This window comes from Sipha flava, unplaced genomic scaffold (assembly GCF_003268045.1).
Source record: "Sipha flava isolate LNK unplaced genomic scaffold, YSA_version1 200_pilon_pilon, whole genome shotgun sequence".
Classification (NCBI taxonomy): Eukaryota; Metazoa; Arthropoda; class Insecta; order Hemiptera; family Aphididae; genus Sipha; species Sipha flava.
The window spans coordinates 251,785-272,117 of NW_020272785.1; the positions used below are offsets into that span (position 1 = coordinate 251,785).

Below are 20,333 nucleotides of genomic sequence, written 5' to 3' on the forward strand. Positions count from 1 at the left end.
ACCTATACTTTATAACTCTAAGATATTTTTACTCTCGAACAATTGACCACGATAACGAGTACTGGATGAGAAAGTAAGTACAGAACTTCATACGAACAGTACACACACTAGGATTTGATACTCCCAATTTACTAGGAAAAAATGACAAAACAAACATTTTATAGTTTAAAACCAAATTAGATTATAATAACTTCAAAGTCTCACAATAAAAGACACAATTTACTTTTAAATAAAAACTTGTCGCATGTAGAGCTTTAAATGCATCATGGTCAGAAATAATAAACTCATTATCACTTATTAAGAATAATGTAAACGAAAAATGTATTACCAGAAACGAAGCCAAAGGTCTTTTTAAAAGTTTACAATCATTGGAAACCGCATTTTTGACCGTGTTTTGGACATATGTATTAGAACAGTTTAATATAACTAACAAAACTTTACAAGATACTGTAATTGACATTGGTACTGCTTCAAAGTTATATACATCGCTTATTAATCTTATTCGAGAAACTCGAAATAGATTTGACCATTTTGAAGAACAAGCAAAAACTATGTCAGGAATTGAATTATATCAAGATGCAAAGTCCCGTCTAAAAAAAAGGAAAGTATTTTATGATGAAAAAAGCGATACTGATACATCAATGAATGGTCGTGAAAAGTTTAAAATATTTACATTTTATGTGGTTATTGATCGAATAGCAAGTGAATTAGAAAAACGGCGACAGGCTTATGATTTTTACTATACAAAATTTATCGTATTCCACAAGCTTATTTCTTTAAGTGTTTCGGAAATAATAGAATTTGCCAATAAGTTACAAGAATGTTACAAAGATGATATTGAGAAAACATTTTCAACAGAATGTATACATTTTAAATCCTATTTGGAATCTTCAAATAAACAAATTAATTGCATTTCTCCTCTACAAATATGTAAATTATTACGAGAAGATTCTCTTACTGACGTGTATCCTAATATAGATATAGTACTTAGAATATATGTTTGTACTCCAATTTCTAACTGCACTACTGAGCGTTCTTTTTCATGTCTTAAACGAATCAAAAATTATTTAAGATCGACTATGGGCAGTGAAAAACTCAATAGTTTGGCTATATTGAATATCGAAGCGGATTTACTGTCGACTTTAAATTGCGATGATTTAATTGATGCATTTGCCGAGGAAAAAGTAGAAGAAAAAATTTAAAGTTTTAATATTTGTAATTTAATGTTCATTAATAATGTATATTTTTTAATATAATATAATAAATTGTACATTTAAATATGTTTTATAAATAATTTTAGGAATGATGGGGGGAGGCGGCAAATTGGAAAGTGCCTATAGGCGTAAAAACCTTAAATACGCCATTGAGCACTGAGTAAAATAAAAAAAACATCCATGTATTTTAACATCAGTGTATAATTCTTTAAATGATTTTATAAATGCTTGTTCGAAATCTATCACAATAGTTTTTGGTTGTAAATTTTATTTGAGTATATTAATTTGATTTAGTACTTCGGAATAACTATTTTCGTTTTTATTACACATTAATATATATATAAGTGGATATACAGTGCAGTCAATGTTACCGTGAATGGTATACAGTTGATAAAATATATTGGGTACAGATTTAAACGTTCCATCTGCGAACCGTATTTCGGAGACATTCAGTATATTTAAATTTTCATTTGTTGTGAATATCAATATTCTGTTATTAATATTCCAATTTTCATTATTTTTACTGTTATATAGCAAAAAAGGTAAATTACTTAAGGTTAATGTGTATTCTCTAGGTATTACTAAAGAATCAACAGTCACAGGGTTGAACGGAGGTACATTATTTCGATTTCGAGAACATTGAATTGTTCGACTAAGCACAACAGTTGAAGGTAACCTAGCTCCAATTGGCAAAGGTGACTAAGAAATGCCTCACTTATAATATTTCTTGTTGTCTGATTAGAATCACTAGCTTTTTTTATTCGTTCTATTACCTTCTTTGATTCTAATCCGGTTGCATCTGGAGCGTGTTCATGATCTCCTCTTATCAAGGAATTCCCCTACAAAAATAATAATAATTGTGACAATACGTATATGACAATATAATATTATATCCAGGCCTATTGAGAATAATTGTATGAGCAGTATTCGTTTTACAATTGTCATCAATTTTATATTACTTAAAAATCTTATATTTTATTATTATATTCGCGTCCTAAAATGTAATCATAAATCAACAAACCTGATTCGTCGTCTGTGGTTGTGTAACATCTTGTCAAACAATTTTTTTTTTTATAATCAGTGCAACGCCAAATTATTTTTTCTTCACTCTTCGATGTATACTGAATAAATATCCTTCAAATATTAGTAAATTATTGCCTTTTTGGCTTTTAATAAATTCTAGCATTTTTTAATTAAATATAAAGTATTAGTTAAATAATTTGATTTAAGACTGTTAAACGTTCACGACACGGACTTTAGGTAATGATATATAATAAAACACTATAATACCATTATCAAAATAATGAATAATACTAGATTAGATAAAGTGCGATTGTTACTTCTAATTGCAACAGTTAATATATTATATTTTGTCGAGGATATTTTGGTTTAGAGATATTTGGTCGGGGATATTTTGTCGTGGAACCGAATTTAAAACATGTTTTAACTATAATTTATTTAAAGGAATATTTACATGCTTAAAATAATAATTTTTGTAAGTTGTATACATCAGATCATTAATATTAGCAGTAGCGTAATTATGAGGAAGGGCATAGGTAACATAACGTAATTTGCTTCTAAACCATAAAATGAGTTTTAAGACTTGTGTAAAAACAAACAATTAGGTAAACATAGAATACACTTAAATATAATACAATATTTTTACATTTATTAATTTAACTATTCGAATTTTTGTCAATTCGATTGAAAAACATTTCCTTTCGATAGATCATATACTTTTATTAATCTGGGTTCATCTCACTGAGAGAAATCTTGCGTTCAAACTGATACGATACAAAATAAATCTCAATATATAAAATATGATTAGTATACGATGCAACTATTCAACAAAATTGAGTTAAATAATAAATGTTGAACCTCCTTAGGAAGTCATTCTTTATTTTAAGTTTTAACCAAATGTGACCCTTGTCTTAATGGGATTTACTTGGTTTGACTCTTGATTTGACTCTTAATGGGACTTAATGACATTATATATATATATATTATGTATGTAATATATTCCTTTTTCTAAGACAGTAGCGAGACTAAATTTTCATTTAAAGCAGTAAAATTAAATGTGCAGTCCGAAATTGTACAAATAATAGGGCCTGATGTATAGTAGTATTAGTAATAATATTTTTCATTGGTCCATTTTGGTCAATATAAGCAGCGGCCCACCGGGAAAATCCTGGTGTCCCGACGGCTCTATCCGCTCTGTTTAAAATATTTTAGGTATTTAGTATTATTTTCGAAGTTTTTGTACTATTATTGGCCAATAAACATAATTATATAATGCATTATTTAGAATTTATCATAAATATTATTTATATTGACTGAAAAATAATATTAACTTATGTATAATAAGAAAAATGTCCACATTTTTGTTTTTTTATCACAATTTTTTAAATTATTAACAAAAGTCCATTTTAGTTTTTTTATAAATCTATTAATTCATAAGACTAAATTATAAAAAAAATAAAATAAACTGTCAGTAAAAGATAATAAATTTAATTAAATGTTGATATACTTTTCTTTTCTTTTAATTTATATTTTTAAGGCATATTTTAAGGTGTTTTTGGTCATATCATAATGCGGATTTGAGTACTTTTTAATGATATCCTGGTTATTATGATTCACAGATAATATTCGTCGTAATATAAAGTGAAGTCAATATACTATGGAACTTGGTACTAATTCTGAGCATTATTTTGACCAATCCGGATTACGGATTACAATTATTTAATCTGAATTTCGGATCCAGCTTCATTGTTTTTGAGATAATCAGCTATTTGTTCATTATTATCAACCTAAATAATACGAATTACGATCTCAGATCTATTGACAATCGACTCAATGTTATAAGACGCCTAAAAGCAAATACACCCGAGTTCTACATAAATCTTAGTATATTTAAAGACAGTGGCGCACACTGGAGGGTTCAAGGGTAGCAGCTGCTACCCCTGAAAAATTGGGTTGGTGGGTGGTCCTCCTGGCCCCAAAATATCTACATCTACATGACTACATCATAATAAATCTACTACGTACAGTGACGTGTTGAAGAGGTTTTTGAGAAGCCATGGCCTCTACATTTTTAGAGGTGGGTGGTTTGGGTAGCCGAAGTCTCATGACTTATATGAGGTTATCAATTCAATTATACCTATACCTACATAAACTATAATAATAATTATTCAGGGACATTAAAATAGGCAAGCCTGTACAACCGTTCGTTATTCTATTGGTAAAACGGTTTAAACGTGCTACGTGTAATAAAAACTAAAGAAACCCGAAAGAACCTTTTCTAAATTGACAATTATTAAAAACAAACTTCGTAGTACCATGTGTGAAAGTCGGTTAAAAAATTTAATGTTACTATCATGTGAAAATGATATTAAAATTGACACAGATACTATAATTAATACATTTTCAAATAATAGTAGCTTATTGCAAAAGGCTTTATTATATTAATTTAAGTTTGATGTTTACTCCAAGTGTGCATAATTATTAAGACTTACAATAATCAATAAAAACTAATAGCTAACGAGAACCTGTATTTTATTTTATTAATATTCAATACTTTATTATTAAATCTTGAAAGTGATTTAGTGGGTGGGTGTTATTTTTCCATTCAATATGCTACCCCTATTCATTTTTGAGTGTGCACCACTGTTTAAAGAACTGAAGAAATCCAGGCGAGCACATAATATTGTTATACATAATACATTTAATATTTATTACAACAGTCTATCTTTAGAATAAATTATAATTTAGCATTATGAGAAAGAAATATTAACCATTTGGCTGTACTAACGTAATAACAAATTACTGAGCCATAACTTGTAAGTAGTAATTAGTAACTATCGACTATCGAGTACAGACTACAGAACAGTGAGTACTGAAAATAAATAACATTACCTCATGCCTGTTATTAAATATTAATAAAAGTATAATTGATATCAGATAACACATAGAACGCAACACAACATTTATTTATAGCACTTCTGAACAATAACAATACACGCGATAATAGAATAACCCATGAAAATAACAAGATTAAATACTTGAAATTTTCACCAAATGTTTATATTAGTGTTATTTATATACAGTAAATTTTCAATTTAATATTTGTATCATAATCCGGATATGGTGCTTAGCACTATTTCAGTGTTTCTCAAAGTGGGCGATATCGCCCCCTTGGGGGCGCTAGAATTATCCAGGAGGGCAATGGAAGTTACAAACTTAATTGGGTGACATTTCATTACAAAAAGAGGGTGGTATTCTTAAAATGGGCATACCCAAATGTTACCCCAAATGGGTTTTAGATCCATTTTCAAATATAGAAACCATAGATTCTGCAAAATAAGAAAAATTTATAGAAATAACTACAAACGAGGAGTTAAAATTGAAGTTCAAGAAAGGTTACCAAGTATTGTGGCTACAAAAGCAGATAGGTACCTATACTTTATCCTGGATTGTGGGCTGCTGTACAAACATTTTTGATCGCATTTCCATCATTCTACTTGGTTGAACGTGGATTTAGTGCAGTAACCAATCTACTAACTAAAAAAAAACAAACGTTACAAACAACTAATCGTGGGTACTTAAGAATGCTGTTTACAAAAATCAAAACTAATATCAACGAACTTCTAGCAAAACACCAACCTTATCCATCTCATTAAGATATTTTTATTCATTTGTACCTATACATTATATATATATATATATTTATTAATAATAAATTTCATTTTTCATTGAATACTTTTGTAACAATATTTTTTTTAATGGGGCGTCTGTCGAATTTTTTATTTGAAACTGGGCGGTAAAGATAAGAAGTTTGGGAAACACTGCACTACTTGGTACCTACTGTCTATAGTATATATACAATACCTTTAATGTCATAATTTGAGATCATCAATTATCATTATTAATTCATCAATATTAGAACGTCTTCATTTCTACAAATAAGTAATAACTGGACAACTGGTAAGTAACCTAGTTTATTATGTCTAATAAAAATTTATTGTATCAAAAAAATGATGTTCTATAACAAATATTGGTGCTAGGGGTACCCACCAATCCTTCAATATTTGACACGAGAAATTACACGTTTTGGACCTATGTTCACCATTTCGTACACTGGGCGACAGACATAGCCGTCACCATCGCCTTATAAATGTGAATGCTGCATTCGAGTTTCAGTCGCGAAACGAAATATTTATAGGTTAAATTTAACATTAGTGTTAAAACTATACACATTATAACTGGCATTGAATTTCAATTATAATGTCAATTATTATTTTATGATATATCAGTTTACAGTTGTCTTGCAATTTTATTGGGTAGTAAAATGTTACCAACCAACAGGGCTGGATTATGGTCATAATATTAAGAGCGCCTATTACATTTGGTGAGGCTTTTCCACTCACAACAATATAATTTTTTTTTTCAGATTCAGTAATTTGTAATAAATATTAATTAAATAAATATAGTATATTTATGTACCATATAGTATACTATAGTACAGTCAGAAATGATTGATAAAACAGAAATTATATTTGTTAGCCAACAATAATAAAAACACATTTTGGTTCCTTTCAACTTGCGACCTGGAGCTACAGCCTCTTCCCTCCTTGATCCACCTCAGAATTCTTCAGTCGGAAAATATGTCATTTATTTTTATATAACTAATACACGTCAATCAGAGGCGGATCCAGGATTTTTTTATGGGGGGGGGGGGGGGGTTTGAAAATTGTTTTCATTGGCACTTGGGATATTATTTATAATATTGCTGTCAGTGACTGATCAAGGGTTTTTACTTTTTAATGCAGTAGTGCACATTCGTCTTTTGGCAATGTTTTCAAAATTTTACGTATAATGGTAATCTTGCCCGTTTCAATAGCTACGCCTGAACGAAGTTTCTCATGTTTAAAAAGAATCAAAACCTATCTGCGAAATACAACAGGTCAAGAAAGGCTCAATGGTCTAGCTTCTATGAATATTCATAAAGATATTAGTGTATCAGTTGATGAGGTTTTTGAAAAATTTTTCAAAAAAACAAGAAAAATTTAATTTAAAACTTTTAATTTTATTTAAGTGTATGAAATAATTTAATTAAAATAATAGTCAGCAGTATAATACATTTATTTAAATCTAAGACAACTTACTTCTTGTACGAATAAAAAAAAAATGTATATACTTTGCCTTATACTTTAAAAAAAAAATCTTTTTCTTCATTCATAAAATTATTGATTTTTAATATATATTTTTCGTGATGTTGGAGGGGGGGGTTTAACCCAAAACCCCTCCCGTGGATCCGCCACTGACGTCAATAATAATGCCGAGCATTCGTCAATATTTTGATGTCACCGTCGCATGATTGTTGGATTTTCAGGTTTACGCATATATCGCGTGATAGCATAAGACAGCAAACTATAATAAAATATTTCATCATCATAAACTGTAGGTTTATTTATTTACAGGTTTCAAACATAAAATAAAAATGTAATATACAAAAAAAGATAAAACGCGGTTGGGATGTAAGGATTTGCGTCGTATTACTTGAGTGTGTACTGCTTTTTCGTCTTCGAGCGAAATAATACGGCACTCGTGATCAAAAGTGTTGCTACCACCAAAACGGCTATGAAAAAACCGCAGGAGGCGGTGAGCGTTTTCAACGAATCGGTAACGGAGTGGCGAAGAATGAACTTATTCGCCACGTCGGTCACGAACCGGTCGCCAACAGTGACCACGATACCGTGCACGTCTCCAAAGTCGGCTGTCGGCAACGTCAGCGCGCATATGATGCGGCCGGGCACGACCTCGGTGACGGTGCAAACGGTACCCGATGAGTTTCGGAACGTCACGTTCACGTCTTCGACGCGATATCCACGCCCGGAGTCGCCGTAGATGATGAGTGTGCCGAACGTATCGTCCGTCTCGAAACCCGTGTACACGGGGTCGGCATGCAAGACGAAATCGACCGCAACTGGGCCGTGGTGCAGCAAGTCGAACGCGCGACTCCCGAAATCCCGCGCCATCACCCCGTAGCGGAGGTCCGTCGACGTTTCCCCGGTGTACAGCACGCTGTCAAGCCTGGGCGCCCGACACACCATCAGCGAGTCGTTCAGCACGCGGCACCGGCCTGCGGCGTACCGCCTGTCGCCGTGCCGGTCGATCACGTATAACGTCGCCCGCTCCAAGCAAGTCAAATGGCGACCGTGCATCGGAACCGCGGTGCCGCCCGATACGATGCCTTCGATCGCTTGTCCGGCGTCGACCGCGGGGTCGTTGGTCACGTACGTGAACGCCACCGCCGCCTCCGGGCCCGCGTACTCGCGCAGGCTACCGTCGAATTCCACGCGCACCCTGCCGCGCGCGACGGGCAAACGGATGGCACCCGTCCGGCACGTGATGGCGTTGCTACCGCGCGTCACCGTCTCGCACGCAATCGCGTTCTCGTGTTCCCCGTCGCCCACAACTACGGAAACGTGAACGTCGGCGCCCGCATCCAGGAATCGGCCAGTCACGGTCAACAGGGTTCCACCACCGGGTGACCCGCAAACCGGATGTACGGCCGTCATCACGGGGTCGACGAAGACCATCGATTCGGCGGACGTGAACGTAAACCTAGCGGTCGACGAGACGTACGTCACCCGAACCGGGCCGACAAGCTGTTGCAGCTTTGACTCTGACCTGACGACCGTGCACGCGATCGTCTCGTTATCAACCGCTGCCACCGGGTTCGCGCACTCGCGTCCCGCTACGGTCACGCCGACTGTTTTGCCCTCAGCCAACATCCGGTGGTTGCGCACCACTATGCTCAACACCGTACCACCCATCCTCGGCGCGTACAACGGCCAAAACGACCGGATCCCCAATTCGGCGCATTCGACGCGAACCTCGTCCGCGGTGGTCCGGCATTTCTCATGGTTCCGCACCTCCCGCTTGTCGTACAGTTGGTACGAACCGGTGCACCGATTGTTGACCGGACACCATTTCAAATAGTGCGCGTACTCGATTCCGCCGTCTCGATCGTTCCACAAACACGTCGCGCAACCCTCGTCTCGGTCCGCGGTTGCACACTTGCGATCGTAAATCGTGTAGTAGTACTCGGTTTCCTCGTCGAAATTCAACTTCACCCCGTTAAACGTTACGTACACGTACATCACTAGCGCTCGGGTACGATTTGAGAAGTACGATAACGGCGTGTGCACCTCCGCGCACACGATCTCGTCGGCCACCACGAACCCGTCGAAGTCGCAGGTTTCCAAACAACACGTGATCTCGGTGGTACGCAGGAACGCGGCCACCGAACCGTTCCGATCATCATTCGATATCCGCACGGTGTACTTGAACGACGTGCCCACAATCACCGACTTTTCCACCACCGCGAACCGCGGGCAATACGTCTCATTGTGTACTATTAGCGATTTCGGCCGCACTTGTTTTGTGCTCACGCACGTCTGTTGTTCGATTGACCAACTGCAGCACCCCGAAGTCTCGTTCGTACACCTCGCGCACGTCTTGTGTTCCGAGCAAACCGTCGCAGTTGTTTTATCCGAGTCTACGGTGGCCTGCGACCTCGTCACATACCGCGTGCATACCTGCTTGGTATTAAAATCATAGTTGACCACAAAAGTAATTTACAAGTCGTTCAATTACCAATATATATATATTTTATCGTTAAAACATAGGTAGTAAATGATCATTTTTTGTCTTTCAGAAATGTATTGTTTCTGCGTCTCATGATACCATTTTATAAGTAATGGTTTATTACTCTGACAGACTTTTTCTATAACAAATGTACCAAATGTTTGAAACTTAACGAGTACAAACAATTTTCTATTAGGTACTCTAAATAAATCGCCGTAATACTAAACTTAGTTTCATTATTTTAACAAATTATCAACGAAATGGTTTATTTACTTATTATATTTTACTTTTAAAATTAATATTTAAAAAAGTAAGCATAAACAAAAATACAAAACAGAAAACTATCTATATAATTCTATAACTCGTATATCTATATGTTACGGTAAATGATGTTAAATGGAAATTAACGTTATTCGCCGGTTATTAACGTTATTTACCAAATACACAGGTAATTATCGTTATAAACCAGATAATCACGTTAATGACCAAATACACAAGTAAGTTGTTCTTATATACCAGATATGCACGTGAATCTCAAAAAATACCTACTAAAATTTGAAAAATGATGTACCTAGATACCTATATTTAAAAATAGAAAAAATGCATTATTATAATTTTAAATAAACCATAACTGTTTCGTTTGTTATATTGAAATATTTATTTTTCAGTTTTGCCATCATTTCGTCCTCCATGGCCGATGGCAGAATGTGTTTCGTGAAGAATATCAAACAATTCGTCAATTTTAAAGTAATACAACATATTTTTCGTAAACTGGTCTAACAAGGCGTTCTTTTCCATTTATTTTTAAATTATCTTACGTACTACACGATAGTCCTTCATTGTTTTAGCTTCACCGACAGTTTTTAAACACGCTTTTGATTTTTTAACTTGTTCAATAACATCATTGTAATCTTTAGTAGACAAAAATGAGTTGTTGTCTCGTTTGTTCGTAAGAATATTTTTCATTTTTTCGTTGAAAGTTGTGCGAACAGTCTGTATATTGATAGCCATTTTAAATAAGTGGTAAATACGACGACAGTTGAACACATACTAAAGCAGTGCTTCTCAACCTTTTTCAAACTGCCGCCCCCCTAAGAAACAAATTTTTTTTTCAACGCCCCCCCCCCTTTCACTTCATTAATATAAAAATATAAATAGTATACATAAAATGTTTATAATTTAATAATAAATAATATAGATATAAATGTAAAGATAGTAAAAGTAAAATGTAAAATTTATATTTAAATATAATTTAAAAGGATAATTTTAATGTTTTGAAATGTATTGATCAGTGAAATGCTTGGTGATTCAAAGCCAATTTTTTTTTACGTTTTGTTCAAAATTTGTGAGATGAAGCCTCCTCTTTTGACGATATCTAGTCGATTTCTTTTTTTTGTTATTAGATAATAACGTACTGCCTCTGATATATGTAGTTAATATTTCATAATCACAAATTTATTTTAAAAATCAATAAACAGAAAACAATTACAGATAAATCTTGGTACGTTATTTTGAACGGAAAAAAGTTCACCGCTCCCTAATCGCCCAAAACGAGCTCACCGTCCCCCAATTACCCTAAACGAACTCGCCGCCCCTCAGTACTCCTTCACCACTCACCGGGGGGCGATATCGCCCCTGTTAAGAAGCACTGTACTAAAGTAATAATCTGTATAAGCTTTCGTTAGGTATGATATTTTCAAATTTAACCTCCACGGCCCACAGTGGGAGGAATTGCATTTCTAGCTGGCCAAAAATAGAAAATTTAGGTATGGTGATTAACGATTACAACCAGGAATATTTGTTACCACTGATATGACATGACGATGGTAAATATATCAAATTATGTAATAATTGTTAATGAACTGATAGGAGTAGGTAAAGTACTGAAAGATTATTGAATTTAGCGTATCATATAGTAATCGCTTGTTATTCACGCAATTTTCATTTTAGTTTGTCCATTGTCGTTATTTCATAAGTAAAAATCTAATTGTTTTTTGCTAAATCAAAAATAAATTAACCAATAGAAATAATTAAGTTACATTTGTTCTCAGTACTATTTATTAATTAAAATGTCGTAATAAAAATTCATATATATATATATCATGAATTTAAAGAAATTCAAATTTATTTAATTTTCATTTTGTAGACATTTTTTTTAGAGGCTCTTAGAGGTGTGAATTTTTATTTAGTTTAAGCTTATATATATACATTTTGAAATATGACATTTATAAGTTGCCCCAATTTGCCCCTTATTGAAATAAATATATTTTTCTGGATGAAAAAAGCGACGTAAAATATCGCTGTTTTTTCGAAGTTTTGAAAAATAATGTTTTTGCATCAAGTACTTATGAATCACGAAACGCAATGATTACTTACAAAACTCATAGGCTGGGAGAAAAGTGGGAGTTTAGAAGGCAATGAGAAATTTGATTAATGTATTAAAAAAAGTTGAAGAATTTAGTAGTAAGTTAAATAAAAAATAGTTAGACTCAAATCACTTTTTGACTAAATTTTTTTTAAAAAAAATGATGTGGTTGGATTTAGAATTTAAAATTTTTTTATTGAAGAAATGTAAAGAATCGTATGAACCTTTTACAAGTTCTGGTAGGCCACGTTAATCTTTTTTAGATATATTTTCTAAGCGCAGACAAATAAAAAAACTTGAGAGAAATAATTTCATCATATAAATGAATCTGTACAGTAAAATTGACATTGTATGTTGAAGAAAAACGTGCTGCATTCGATCTTGTTTCTCACGCAACCGATTATTCTCCTCAACGTGTGATAAACATTAGAAAATTTTATAAAAATGAAACAAAAAATAAATATAGTTCTTACACAGATGATAAGGATGTAGCATTTATCATTAATACTCGCATGACTAAAAATTCGTATCACAAAATTAGATTAGGTGCTAAAAAACATGAGGCTGATATATATCCTTCGTATGATAGAGTTCAGTTAGTTAAAGATAGATGATAACCTGAAAATATTATTATAAGCGAAATAATTCCACTTTAGAGGCAAGGGAAAGTCAAAGGAAGATTCCCAAGAGGCAAGTAATAAAAACTATAATCGATTCAAAGTACATCATTTTCGAAAATCATAACGTATTTATACAAACACATATTTTTTTAATTTCTTATTAGTGTCATCTGATCTATTAATTACAAGTTTAAGAACACAACTTAACAAATCAAAAACTAAATTATCTCCAGAAGCCATTAATTTACTTGATATCGAAAGCTTAGAACAGAAAGAAATAGAAACTTGTAACAGTGAAATAAGTAGTAGTTATTCTGAATTGTTTTGTTATCCGATTAAGTATAAGATAAATTAAATATTTGAAAATAATGCATTTTTTTTAAATTTCTTACATAAATGTTTATTGTTAAAAAATAACATTATTTTGTTTGTAATATTATCCAACTTCTTAATTTCAATGTTTACTTGCCTCAACTGTATTTTCTAAACAGTTATCTATATCGAGATAAGTATTGAAGTAAGTTATTAAAATTAAAGTAAGAAAATGTTTGTGCATATTAAATCAATAAAAAAATATTTATTTGTGAGTGTCGAACTTCGTTTGATAGGTGCTAAATTTTTGGCTAGCTAGAAATGCAATTCCTCCCATTGTGCGGCCCCACCGATGTTATAATATGTATAGTAATTGTATACTGTATAGGACCAGTGTCCACCTTATCTGTGGCCTATAAAGTTTTATTGACTTTCCCAATTAGTATCACAATTAGTTTAGCGATCACTTTATCATTGCTCGTTGGCCATTATTTTAAAATAAAATCAACATTTCCCAAATCATAGGGTTATTAACGTTGTTCACTAGAAAATAACAATAATTCCCACATTCTTAGGTAAATAACGTTAATTTCCGATATAAAATATCATTTACCGTAACATATATATGTACAAATCTCGTATCACAGCATTTGTGACCATACTCCTCCAAAACGGCTTAACTGATTTGAATGAAATTTTATATGTATATTTGGTAGGTCTGCGAATAGGTTTTTATCTATTTTTATACTCCAAAGTGCTATTGTTTAATTAATCGTAGTTTAAATTAATAATTTTTGACTAGGTAAATAACTGCGCAATTGAAAATGAATTACTAAATGATACTATTAAAAAACTATTAAAAACTATTTAAAAGCTATTAATTGTATTTTTGGTATTAAATGAAGGGTATTGCATAAATATTAAACAACAAGATCCCGCAACAAGTGCCAAAACAAACAAGAATGTTAGTTCCAAGGATTATTATGCATATCGATCAATGGCGTATTTGAGAGTTCATGTCGGGGGGGGGGAATTTAATATGAGTTTACCCAACTACTCACACAAACTTACCAAGACATAATGAATTTTATATTGCACCTGTATAACCTATAAAGTAATAAGTTAAACAAATATGATAAAAAAAGCAACATATTTATAAAACAAAATCTATATTTTTATTTTTTTTATTATCAAATCTATTTATAACATCATCTATTGATATAGTTATAGTATGATGTATGTTTAGCAAAGCCAAACCAGTCAAGCGTTCTTGCCCCATTTTGGATCTTAACCATGTTTTCAATCTAACAAAAAAAAGCAACAAAAGTAAGCAAAGAGAAGAATTATAAATTTGTTTTTAATGTAATTTAAGAAAAATAACAAGTCTTTAATTTCAAGCAATATAAATATACACTAAATATATTTATAAAATATACTCGATTTCGTTAAATTAAATTTTTAAGTCAAAGATTTATTTTCTTTGAATCGACTTAAACATAATCATTTTTCATATAAAATAATTATATATATTATAGTTAAAATATTTTATAAAAGCTTGCCATTTTGTTATTCTAATAATAAACACATGGACCAAACCTTCTAAGCGTAGAAAAGCTGCGTTCTGCGGATGCTACACTAATAGGCAAACAAGCAATTATACTAAGTAATTTATGCACAGTTGGATAAATGATATTATTACAATTTTCTATTGATGACAAAGCATCTTGACAAACATCAACACAATTTTTCGGAATTTTTGTTTTGTAATGAAATACTCAAATACCCATTAGTTATATAAAATTTTCCTGGTCTAAAAATATTCGGGGGGGGGGGGCGATTGCCCCCATCACCACCCCCTCAAATACGCCACTGATATCGGTTGATGATTAGATGCGATCAGGATAACGTTATTCTACGATGTCGTGAGCTTTGTCGACAATTCATGGTCGACATGTATGTAAAGATAGAGAGCAAAGGATTACGATACCTACGATTCAATTAAAAAAAGCTGCTTGCAGAAGATTCTCAAAACAATTGTTAGAATATCGGTGATAGGAAAGTTACTACATATGAAACGGGATGCATACAATTACCGACCAATTTCTGCACAATCATTGATTTGCAAGATGCTCTCATTGACCAGATATTTCTCGATGTATACGGACAATACATAAATCATGAGTGGCTGGTAAAAAGAGCAATTTTAGCAGTAAAAAATATGGACGTCAACGAATTGAATCTGAAGATACAACATTTGTTACCAGGAGATTTGGTGTCATACAAATCTATTGATACAGTTTGCGATGCTACTGAAGCTGTAAATTATCTAACAGAGTTTTTAAACTCATTGAATTAACTAGGTATGCCACCGCATAATTTACAACTGAAGGTTGGATTTCCGATTATTTTGCTTCGTAATTTGAACCCACTACGGTTGTGCAACGGCACGCGATTAGTCATTAAAAAATTAATGAAAAATGTTATCGAAGAAAATGTTATGCCATCATTTTAAATGGCAAATTCCGAGGTGAAAATATACTATTACCGTGAATCCCTATTATACCCACAGATGTGCCAATACAATTTAAACGCCTTCAATTTCCAATTAAATTGGCATTTGCATTAACTATTAATAAGTCTCAAAGCCAAACGATGTCTGTCTATAGCTTGGATTTGAGCACATCATATTTTTCACACGGACAATTATACGTGGCGTGCTCTCGAACCATTCAGTTTGTTGGCGAAAGATGGGATAACAAAAAATATTGTACACTCTGTTGAATTAAGGGATTGATATTGTTTTTTACTATTATTGTCATAATTAGTGATATATATAAATAATTTTAAAGGATCAATAAACAATAAATTATTAAAAAATTAAATATTTGATATTTTTTCATTTTTATAATCCGTCACCGTTTACAGCACTCCATACCTCTTTCACTTATACACCACATTCTTACACACCTATATTAAATTAGTTATTTTTTTCTAGCAAAATATTCTCTAGAAATAATTTATATAACATAACAATATTTATCGGGTCAGCTACTATATATATATATATATATAAGCAAACGTAAATTGCGCCTAACGAAGGGAAACAATTGTAAATTGCACCAGGTATTTTTCAGGTATAAAGTTTTGTATAGTAAATTGCGCTCTGTATTTTTCAGGTACACAATTCTGAATAGTAAATTGCGCCCAAAAAAATATTATTTTATGATAGTCATTTTGCATTACCCAGAGGACATCACGAGAAGGCGACTATCACTGTCCTCCAAAAATGTTTTTTTAGTTTACTTGAGATGAATAAATTAATTAATAAAAATAGGAAAATACATTTTTTTTTCTTTTAAATATTATGGTAATAATTATAGTTTTTTTAATATTTTTTGTTAGGTTAAAAATGTTAATAATAAAAAATATAGTGAGTACAGGAAAGATTCACAAGCCGAGTTGTCCTTTAGTTGTCTGAGTTAATGTAGCGGAAGCTGATGTTCAAATACTCGAAGGAAAGTCAGCGAATAAAATATACGTGTTCTAAACATAGCAAGAAAATTGTCTTAGTCGATTATCTTCAGGCATCATAGGCATTAATTCATAGTTAAAATAATTGCAAACATTTTCTGGCTCTAAAAATACCAGGTAATGATGAAATCAAGGTCACTTAGATAGTAGATGATACTATGGGCGCAATTTACTATAGTATTTTTACTACCTACTTAATACGGGCGCAATTTACAAACGCCCATATATAATACGTGTTAAATTTACTCATCTATGATACATAATAGTTGTAAGACTAGCCGGATTAATTGCCTATATCTTAGATCATATACCTAATAAGGCAGCGGTTCCAATATTTTTTTGGGTCAGACATCCCAAAACAAAAAAAAATTAATCGCGCCTCTCATGATTAAATAGAACAATATTTTTGATTATTTGAATATAAGCAAAATATTGTCAATATAAAAATGAATATATAGTAGTACAATATAAATATTTACCTTGCGCCTCACAAGAGAAGTGCACCTCACAATTTGGGAACTGCTAAATTAAGGTATAATCTCAAATGGTCTAAACCTTATAATATATAACCCGAAAATTTCAATTATTCTACATAAGCATATGTTACATAATCTTAATATCTGTGACTAAAAATTATACGTACCATTGTAGTTATTGCTAAAAGCATAATAATATAATTACAATTCCATATTTTATCATTTCTTCTTAGTCGATTATTATTCATTGTGTATTGTTTAAAAATTGCGAATAGAGTCCTTTAAAAACAAACAATAATATAATAAAAAAAAATATGTTTTTAATATTAAGTAATTAATTGAGTATATTAAATATGTTGAATTTTTTAATTATAATATATCTTCAAATTTATATTTTGTGTTGTATTATTATTTGACTATTTTTTAAATTACTTAAAATTCCATTTCCTTATTGTCAGTAAAAATTGCTTTTATTTATTAATCTAAAATTGTTTTACACCTTTTTACAAAACAAATTATTTAGCACCTAGTAATTTATATCGACATAGTATATTCTAAAATATATATCAATTATTTTAATAATTATTATGAATATAATTTTAAGTAAATAATTTGATAAAATGTATTAATTTTACCTGATGATTAGATTTAAAATTTCTATTTCATAGTACGTTTTTGAACAGTGTGTTTTCAAATAATTAAATATCAAAAAAGAGTAGTACTTAATTTGCTTGGAAATTATATTCACGTAAAAGCAATAAATTCCAAATTAGACTATAAATTAGACTTAAATTTTTGCATATATGGTATTGTATTCCCGAGTTTTTTTTACTAAGTATCGCTTAGTACTAGGTAATAATAATGGCTGTAGACTCTTGAAACATAATGATTCTGATAAAAAAAAAAAAAATACTCTTATGTATAATGTGTATTATCACATCAAACCAATCAGTGGCATGGCATGATAGGAGGCCTGGGAAGGGGTGTTGGAGTGAAACCCTCAGAACTCTCTTTATAGAAAATCGTCTACAATGGATTATGTCATTTGCTATTTTTTTAAATATAATATTATAGTTAGTTAAAAGTTCAATGATTAGCTACTTATGTAACTAATAGTTTAAAGATTAATATACTAAGAAATTGTTAAAATTTTCAAAACGGGTTTATTTTTATTTTTCTAGTTAAATAATTTCTGTCTTTTCACTATAACCAGAGATTATATTAAACAATAATTTTATATAATAAAATTATACAGTCTGTTTTGTATGATCTGTGGTTATACGGGTTACATCTGAATTGGGTCCCAAATTTAAAATTACTACACTGGTTGGGTTTCAAATTATTTTGGGTATTACACTAGTTAGGTCCCGGATTCTTTTAAGTACTACACTAGTTCCTGAATATTTGTTGATAAGTACTATATTATACTAACATTTTCCTTCCCATTTTAACAGACTTAGGACTGTCTATGATCTATTTAGACCACAGGTATGGTTATAAATGCTTTTTGTAGTTTTTTTTAGTTTTTTAATTTATTTTCCATTAATTTTTATTTATATTATATAATGATTTTAACATTTTTAGTATTTTTATCAACACAATTCTAATTATTTATATTTTAATGGAAAAGAGTACTTACCAAAAAATATTCAAGAACTAGTGCAATACCTAAAATAATTCAGGACCCAACTAGTGTAGTACCTTTAAAAATCCGGGACTCAACTAGTGTAGTACTTATACAAACCTATACAAATCTGGGACCCAACTAGTACACTACTTGTGTTCAGTGGCGTAGCTACACAGGGGAGGGGTTCCGGTGCAGTGAGTAAATTAGGACCCCTAACTAATATTATTTTTACATGCAAAATCAAGATGTACACATCATATTATGACTATATTATTGTTTTTTTTTGTTTTTTTTTTTTTTTTTTTTAATATGAATACTTATTTATTATGGAACGACAAATAAAATTAATTAACAATCGTGTAAGGTAAAAAGAAAATTGAGTTTATTAAGTATTTAAAAAAAACAAAAGGATATTGCATGAATTATTATTCTATTTCAATACTGATTGTTACTGGAACCACCACGTATGATTTGAAAAGTTATTATTAAACACCATGACACATTGTCAATTATTTTAGGGAAGTTTAGTTTCAGAAATGTCCAAGGCGCCCCGGGGCACTGCCCCGCTTTGCCCTATGATAGCTACGCCACTGCCTGTGATTAGCACCTAGTACTCGGGACCCAACTCGGATCTCCGGTTATGTTATCTTATTTAGATAAATGTAATAGTTATCTGTGTCAATAGATATTGATATTTTAATATTATTAATTAATAATATTATTATATATTTATTATTAATTATTTATTTGATATTAATCAAATAAATATTATAATGAAATGAATAATTTGAAAATGTTGAAATACTGATATAGGCAATAATATACCGGTACTGATGTTATTATTAATGTTATTAAAATAGTATTTATAAATTTATAATCTTAATTTTTATTTTTAGTTTTTACAACCAATATATTAAAATAATAATATTAATATATTAATATAAGATACCGAATGTAGCATATCCATTCGGCTTTTTCTGATTCTTGAAAGCAGGAAAGGTCGATTTTATGAATCATTCCAAATTATTGATTTATTAATAGGGGATTACAATCAACTCATTTGAAAATCAAACATTTTTTAAATAATGAAAAAAAGAAAGAAAAATAAGTACATTATTATCATATCACAGGGGTGGCCAACATATCTATGTACACGAGCCACATGTATTAATAAGATTATATTAAGAGTCAAATTATCTAATCGGTACTTCTATACTACAAAAGTAATTAAGAAAGCTAACAGTTGATAAACATATATATATATATAAATATCTAAGTTAAAATATCGTTAAAATTTCACTAATGATCATCTCACAGAATTACTAAGAACTACTCTTACATCAATTCAACCAGATCTTAAGAAGCTTACTAAAAAAGTGGACATGAAAAAAATACCACACAAACAAATTTAACTTGATGTTTAATTTTTTAATTTATTATTCATATAAATAAATTTTTTTTTGTTTATTAATCTGTACACTATAGCCTCGTATTTATGCAATAAAATTTTTTTTTTATAAATGTATACAAAAAAATTAA

The 20,333-nt window shown here is 31.2% G+C and overlaps 2 protein-coding genes across 2 annotated transcripts; one reads left to right on the forward strand and one right to left on the reverse strand.

The window, feature by feature from the left end:
* Positions 1 to 65: 65 nt before the first annotated feature.
* Positions 66 to 1,202, forward strand: LOC112682227 (zinc finger MYM-type protein 1-like). Its single transcript, XM_025552746.1, has 2 exons — positions 66 to 73; positions 251 to 1,202. The coding sequence occupies exons 1-2, from the start codon at positions 66 to 68 to the stop codon at positions 1,200 to 1,202; spliced, it is 960 nt and encodes a 319-aa protein (XP_025408531.1).
* A 6,324-nt stretch (positions 1,203 to 7,526) lies between these two features.
* On the reverse strand, positions 7,527 to 17,399 carry LOC112682222 (plexin-A4-like). Its single transcript, XM_025552737.1, has 3 exons — positions 17,335 to 17,399; positions 7,770 to 9,814; positions 7,527 to 7,640 (listed from the first exon to the last, which is right to left on the reverse strand). The coding sequence occupies exons 1-3, from the start codon at positions 17,356 to 17,358 to the stop codon at positions 7,574 to 7,576; spliced, it is 2,136 nt and encodes a 711-aa protein (XP_025408522.1). The 5' UTR covers positions 17,359 to 17,399; the 3' UTR covers positions 7,527 to 7,573.
* Positions 17,400 to 20,333: the final 2,934 nt, after the last annotated feature.

Excerpts from the sequence above, each read along its gene's own strand:
- LOC112682222 (XM_025552737.1), bottom strand. The coding sequence starts at position 17,358 with ATGCTTTTAGCAATAACTACAATG. Across the intron at positions 9,815-17,334 it reads TTTTAGCAATAACTACAATG|GTATGCACGCGGTATGTGAC; the intron begins GTACGTATAATT and ends AATACCAAGCAG. Across the intron at positions 7,641-7,769 it reads AAAAAGCAGTACACACTCAA|TTTGCTGTCTTATGCTATCA; the intron begins GTAATACGACGC and ends ATTTTATTATAG.